The 7,380-nt window shown below is 52.1% G+C and overlaps 1 protein-coding gene across 3 annotated transcripts in view; it reads right to left on the bottom strand.

The window, feature by feature from the left end:
- The window catches only part of usp34 (ubiquitin specific peptidase 34), a 41,893-nt gene extending 35,046 nt beyond the window's left edge, over window positions 1–6,847 (bottom strand). For all 3 annotated transcript variants that reach the window (XM_062388190.1, XM_062388191.1, XM_062388194.1), the window contains exons 1-4: window positions 6,517–6,847; window positions 1,574–1,664; window positions 639–1,170; window positions 476–526 (exon numbers count right to left, since the gene is read on the bottom strand). In XM_062388190.1, the coding sequence (XP_062244174.1) occupies window positions 476–526; window positions 639–1,170; window positions 1,574–1,664; window positions 6,517–6,559 (717 nt within the window). In that variant the 5' untranslated portion in view covers window positions 6,560–6,847. The remainder of the gene's footprint in view (window positions 1–475; window positions 527–638; window positions 1,171–1,573; window positions 1,665–6,516) is intronic.
- Window positions 6,848–7,380: the final 533 nt, after the last annotated feature.

The raw sequence follows: 7,380 nt of genomic DNA, 5'->3' as shown, positions 1-7,380 counted from the left end.
AATTCTGGTGCAGATCCAGGAACGTTTTTATCTTTCTTCAGCCTTGTGAGATCAAACATTTAGAAAAATGTATTTTAATATGTTTCTCCAAAAATTGTCTGATTGGACGGATTTTAACGATCATGTGCATCTTGATGTCCGGGTGTCTCACTGCCAATCCAGACATGCCTCAGGTCTACATCAAATATTGCCCCCCCCCCCCCCCAGTAGCAGACCTATAATTTGTCTATGTCAGGGGACACATCCTGTTTGTAAGAGACCCATTATCTTGTTTACAGAAAGGCTCCCTTCAGCGCCCCCTGGCCTCGCCCCTGGATCTGCACCTGTCTGATTTATCAACCGAAACAAACGTGGACGTCTTTTTTTTTGCTGCTATCAAATTGCCGGTCTCTATCTGGGGACAGGAAAGTGAAATGTGAGTAGAAGCAGCGGCTCTGAGCAAACACACAGACTGAGGGTGAAGCTGGTTTCTTACGTTCATGTCGCAGAAGGAGCCGAGGATGTTGCTTTCGTGAGCGGATATGTCCTGAAAGAAAAAAGAAATTAAAGGAGATTGAACAACTGTTTCATCTGAAATCAGACTCCTGAGGAGGCACGACTCCCCCCCCCCCTCTGTGTGGAGCTGGACTGGTGTGTACCTCGATGGTGGGGTGTGTGTTGTGTTTGTAGGCTGTGTAGAGGGGGAACTGGATCTGGAAGATCTTAGCAGCACACAGCAGCAGCTTCTCTCTCTCTTCTGTGCTCCAGGAGCTGAACGGGTCCTGACTATCGCTGCCGGGGGCCCCATCAGCCCCGGTACCACCCCCGCCCTCCACGGGCCCCAGTGCTTCCAGCGGGGCTTCACCCTGCTGGCCCGGACCCGGGGTCTTGTTCTGGTTCTGGTCGGAGGTGTCGGCATCCTCCTCCGCAGAGTCTCTCTCCACATTCACAGGTTCGTCCTCCCCAGGTGAGGACGGCTGTGGGAGGGGTCCGGGTGCAGATTCCCCCCCACTCCATTCAGAGCCCGCCCCCTCGGCCCCTGATGCACCCCCTTTATGGGTGTGGCCCTGGACGCTGCAGAGGCGGTCCCGCAGGCTGCTGATCTGGGTGATGACCAGGTTGATGAGGGCGTAGACCAGCTGGTTGAACACCTCCAGGTGCTTGTACTCCTTGAAGCAGCAGAGACATTGCCTGGAAGAACAAGGGGGGGGGGGGGGGGGGGGGGTTGAAAGGTCAACAAAGGAGTCTGGAGCTTTCACAATGATTCTGCTGCAGAGATCCCGGTGACACCTGTGACACATCAGCTTCTACGTGTCCGGCTCCTTTTTTCCATCCTGATATATTTCTATGGATTAGTTTTTCATTTTGTTATTGTTGATTGTTAGAAACATCCTCAGCTCGCTGTGAAGGAGCTCCTGTATTCTCACATTATCTGGAGCTCTTACGAGGCGGCTGGCAGGTCTGAGAGCAGCTCAGGAGCTGCAGCTGGTTCTCACAGGAGTCAACACACTTACAACACACAGGTTCAAGGTGAGCAAAGCCAGGAACTTTAACACAAACTCGTTCAGACGGGACTCATGTCCGCGGCGCTCACCTCTGCGTCCAGGAGCTGATGTAGCCCAGCACCCGGAGGGCATGTTCCTTCTTCAGCTGGAAGCCGCCTTCACTGCCGTCTGCGTCCGATACTGAGGAGAAGACACAACCACGGTGAGACAACAACTCAAGACTCTCACTGAAAAGACGACATCACACACACTCATTCATTTTGTAGATGAAACAATGACCAGTCAAGCTGAGGTTACTGGTTTACCACATAGACGTATAGGCTTTATTTTATGTAATTTCTTCTAATGATATATTTGTTCTATTTATCATGAATTGATTTCATGGTTACAGCCAATGCAACTTCAACAGAGAGCAGGTCATCAGGTCAAAAGGTCGGTGGCGAGTCCAAGTGTCTGTGAGGAGAATGATTGACAGCTGAGACTGACTCGTGATTGGTCGAGCTCATGTATCGGTGGCACCACAGCAGGTCCGTGCCTGATCTCTTCTGCACTGACTCAACTACAAGATGGCGCCACCTGTGTTCAGACTGTTGAGCCTGGTCTTTGTCCTGTGGAGGGAAGTGGAGACGTGTCCTCCATCTTTATTCACTGTGTTTGGTGTGACCAGTAGAGTTCTGAACGCAGCCCCCTGCTGGTGAGGATCAGACACTGATAACAGCATCGGACCAGATTTAACTGTGACTCACACAAACGGATTCTGTCTCAAATTACTGTTACTGTATCGGCCTTCAAAGATCCGCTCCGTCACGCCCGGCTCAGAGGAATCAAGTGTCTCCACTGAATCGCTGACCTGGATCTGACGGCAGAGACAGATGGAGTAACAACGGGAATCAAAGGAATCAGCACGAGGACGTCCTCCCTGAGTCCAGACCACAACTCCTCTCACTGGGGACAAGTGGACAGGAGCTCATCAGCAGCTTCAGGACCAGGGGTCAGTCGGCCCGGGCCCGATGGCCACGCTCCTGCAGCGGGGGTGCTGAGTGATGTTTCAATGGTTTCACTTTATGATCTGCTCTGGGAACAGGAACCCGGTGCCACCATTAAACCCAGTTTATAGCTGCAGCTCAGAGTGGGTATAAATACTAAGAGAGGGAGGACGTCTCTAACGTGGGTTCACACTCCTCAGCTCAGCAGAGGCTCTGACAGACACACACACAGCTCAACTGTATATTACATTATTCTACTTTAGAGTGTGTGTGTGTGTGTGTTGCTCTTCACACAAACTGGCCATCACATTTATTTAGTTATTAATCGTTGGTGTCAGATCAAGAATCTGGATCATTGTTGACTTTAACCCTGAGTAACCCAAGTTCTGCACAGTCCTGTAAAATATAGATATCTGTAAACCAGACTGGATTAGCTGTGTGTTGGGAAACACCAGTCGAGCACAGGTCCCAGTTGTAAAGGGGGATTCTTTCTCCTACACACACATGCTGCTGCAGCAAACCTGAGGTCAAAGGTCACCGACAGACACAGCACATGGAGCTGCCCGTCTCGTAGACAGAGCGGTCACAGCTGACGGGCCCCGGCTGTGCAGCTGACAACACAACTCTGCTGAGTTGTAACACAAATCTCAAACCCATCGAGTCCACAACGACAAAACCAGCTTCCACCGGGCTTCACCAGTTTGAGTCAGGGTCCAGTCACACGCCAGTGAAGGGGAACGTTTCACCTTCAACCAACTGGAAACCAGCAGCACATGAAAACCTCAAGTCTCCTTTGATCAGTGACAAATCAGGAACGTTTAACCTCAACTTCAGATTCACTGATCAACACGAATCAAACCTCGACACTTTGAAACCTGCTGAATACCAACGATGGATTTTAGTCCCTGTGTTCAGTAGCTGCTGCTTCTACCTGTACTCGACTCTTATTGGTTTGTAGACGGCGTCTGACGTGGGCGTGTTGTCAGGTGTGTGTGTGTGTGTGTGTGTGTTTGGAGGGGGGGGGGGGTCCTCCTTTTGAAACAGGTAACATCACGATGGTATTTCCCACGGGATTAATAAAGCCTATCTATCTTACTCCCAGCATCAGCACCTTCAGGCGAGTACTCCACAGTACTACACAGTAATCCACAGTACCACAGTACTTCAAACTTCCTTAAGGTGTCCGACGACACAGCAACACCCTGAGGAGTAAAGCGTTGACCTTCAGGCTGACAAAGGTCAAACTTCATTTAACCGACTCCCGCAGAGGGACAGTGAGGATGTGGGCAGATGTGCACTGGAAACACAACTTTGAATTCATGTGATTTAGAGTTAAAGTTCTGACCCTGAAGTGTTTGAACATAAACCTCAGGCTGGTGTCTTTGCTGAGGGGGAGATTGACCAATGACGGCGTCTCACATGAAGTGATCCAGGCAGAGGAGCTGCACGTCAGTGGATTCATGTCGTTGAAGGGAACAGGAAGAATTCTCCTGTGGCTGAATTCCTGAGCCAGGTTTTTAAATCATTGCAGGAAGCCTCCCCAGAAGAGAGGAGGCTGCTGTGGGAGCAAACGGATCACAGTTTGGAAATTACATGTTCAACATTAGCATAGCGTGTAATGGTCATGTGTAGGGTCGGGTACAGACATCCAACCAGGCACCGGTTCCCGCACAGCTGCTTCCTCCCAGACCAGAGCACCACACAGAACTGAAATAGTCGCTCTGCTTACACACAACATAAACATCCCTGCACGTGTCCAGCTGACATCACAGTTCACTCTGGTGGAACAGGCTCTCCACAGGGCAGCAGCCCACAGTCCACTAGGAGCTTCATCACAGGTCTACAAGACAACAAAGGTTCTAAGTGACCAAAGTGAGGCTGAATTTCACGTGAGACTGAGACGAGCAGGGAGTGTGAGAGAGCAGGGAGCAGGGAGCAGGGAGGAAGGAGCCGAGAGCCCAGAGCAGGGAGCAGGGAGGAAGGAGCAGGGAGGAAGGAGCCGAGAGCCCAGAGCAGGGAGCAGGGAGCAGGGAGGAAGGAGCCGAGAGCAGGGAGCAGGGAGCAGGGAGGAAGGAGCAGGGAGCCGATAGCAGGGAGCCGAGAGCAGGGAGCCGAGAGCAGGGAGCCGAGAGCAGGGAGCTGAGAGCCGAGACCCGGGAGTAGGGAGCCGAGAGCCGGGAGCAGGGAGCCGAGAGCAGGGAGCCAGGAGCCGAGAGTAGGGAGCCGATAGCCGGGAGCAGGGAGCAGGGAGCAGGGAGCAGGGAGCAGGGAGCAGGGAGCAGGGAGCGAGAGCCAAGGGCAGGGAGCTGAGAGCAGGGAGCTGAGAGCCGGGAGCAAGGAGCAGGGAGCTGAGAGCCAGGCCCTGGCAGCGGCTGCAGCTTGATGTGATCCTCCAGTAAACCCACAGAAGAAGAAGGAAGGGAGGAACAACAACAACCAGAGGGATGTGCCGGGTTTGACTTGTTGCATGACTCCATGTCATGTCCATCAGGCGGCATCCCCGTCCCCTGGCAGTGTGGAGACAATCGATTGGAGCATTTTGCTGTATTAAATTCTGAAACTGTAGTTTAGTGTTGAATATTCTATGCGTTAAGTGTTGTTTCTTATATTTGATTAATATGTTGCATTTCTTATCTATATTTGTTTAATTAAGTCATGTGAACTTCAAACTGTGGTTTTGTGCGTGTGTTTAGGACGGAGAACTGGTTCTGGCCCCGTTTCCACACTGGTTCTGGTTTTAAAAGAATCGATTGAGCAGCGCTATCTGGAAAAACCCAAACGATACCGAACCCTCATCCTGTGACCTGATGTCTTCGTCCTTCTATTGTACAACAACATGCGCCTACAAACCGGTGACCACTCATCATAAGAGTTTGCATGTCCCCGAGTGTCTCAGAGACTTCACACCGGCCTGTCAGAGGGAGCTGGGTCTGGGTCTCTCAGTTTGAATGAGTGAGTCCGTGGTGCAGGTGCAGGCTCGTGTGGGAGAGTGGATACCTGCACAGCCCGCCGGAGCTTTCACTTCACACACAGGAACACGAGCGATGCCCACCGAGCTGCATGCACCCGGGTGAACAGCACCCTGAGCTGCACCGCTTTGTCCGGTGTGCAGCCGACACGGTGGAGTGCAGCAGGGCCTGCTGAGCACGCCTGGACTAACGGCTAAGTTTTTAGCAAGAACCGCAGCCTTGTGTTTGCAGCGGACGTGCAGCCCTGCAGGTGAACGTTGGGAATAAACGGTCAGATTAGCGTGAACTGTCTCCGTCGAATCGAGCGGAGAGTAACCGGAGGGCGCACCGGACATCTGCGGAATCACACGAGCTACCGGGGATTAACGGAGAAGCTGTGCCAAAATATGCGCCTCGATGCAGCCATTAATTTTCGGGGATAAGCAGAGCCGCCGCTGGCTTTAACATGAACCAGCCCGGACACGGAGGAGATTCCCCGGTGCGCTCGGTGTCAGGAGCAGGCGGCGGACTACCGGGAGGGTTTTAGGCCATTTTCAAGATGATCCGCAAAACAATGGGGGAGGCAGCGGAGTGGACAGTTAGCTCCCCGACCTGACAAACACATCAAACAAAGTCTGCTCGCTAGCTCCACATGCTAACTCCGCTAGCTCCCACCATCCAGCGCCGGAGCCCGGGGCTCGGCAGCGGCGGGCCGCCTCCGAACCCCCCGCTGCCGAGCCCCGGGGTCCGGCGCACCGAGCGGTCCGCGGCGCGTCCCTCACCCAGCGGCCGGAGGTGGTCGCTTCTCAGGCAGCTAACTGGAGATGGGTTGACAGACAGGCCCCGGAGCTGGCTGCCAGTCTGGACGGGAAACAGCGTCCAGCGTTCGGATCGAGCCCGTGACACCGACACGGAGCTGTCAGCGCCACACACACAAACCCCCCGGAGCCTCCTCCGTCCGGCGGCCGCACGCAGAGCAGCCGCAGGCGGACACACACAAACCACAAAGTTAGACCCAGCTAGCCGCCATGCTAACGGGCTCTCCTCCAGCTGCAGCGGGGCTAACAGCCGCCGAGGAGCCCGAGGACCGACACTTACTTTCATTTAGCACCTCCACCAGCTCGGCGCAGTTTTCACACATTGTTCATGAAGAGGAAACCGGGGAGCTCCGGCTCAAACCATGGCCCCGGGAGCGGTTGTTTTTGGGGTAAAAGGCCCAGAGGAGGGGCTGGTGGCTGAAGGTTATTCCACTAAAACCAACCGGGACCAACGACGCGCTCAAGCGGGCAATTAGTGTCCGAGTGGGGCTGAAGTCCGTCGGGGTCCAGAGGCTCAGGACGGAGGAACCGAGTCAGTCTCCGAGCTGAGCGTCACTGGAGAGACTGGACACAGCGGCCATGTTGGATCAGGAGGGGGGGGCGAAAGCGTGTGGACACATCGGCTGTTTCCGGCGAGTCTCCTCCGGCCGCTCGGCTTTCTCCGCTGTTCTCGCGAGATCTCACCAAGCGAAGTCACGTTTACGAGTTCTCAGGAGCAACGGATTCACAACGATGGAAAATACATTTTAATACAAAAGTTCTACAATATTATTATTAATTAACTCAACAGTATAACATTACATCGAATATGTATGCCTCTTATTGTGAAATGGAATGTAGGAATATATTTAAAACATATTTACAAACAATTCCACATTCATATATTTTTATTTTGTATTATAATTTATACATATTTCAATTATATATATATAAACACTCATAAAACGGCTATATATATTTATATTTTACATAGTATAGTGACAAGCTACTTCTGATGGTTTAAAAAAACAACTCAAGACCTTTTTCTGTTGCTTTTAATTAATTATAATTATATTGTTTTTACTTCTCTTTATATGCTAGTTTTATGCTTTATCTTTGTTATATTGTTAAGACGTTCTTATTGGTCTTATTAAAATGAAGACTT

Source organism: Platichthys flesus, chromosome 5 (genome assembly GCF_949316205.1).
Source record: "Platichthys flesus chromosome 5, fPlaFle2.1, whole genome shotgun sequence".
NCBI classification, from domain to species: domain Eukaryota; kingdom Metazoa; phylum Chordata; class Actinopteri; order Pleuronectiformes; family Pleuronectidae; genus Platichthys; species Platichthys flesus.
The sequence above is the reverse complement of the archived record's forward strand: the minus strand, read 5'-3'. Positions and strand labels throughout refer to the sequence as shown.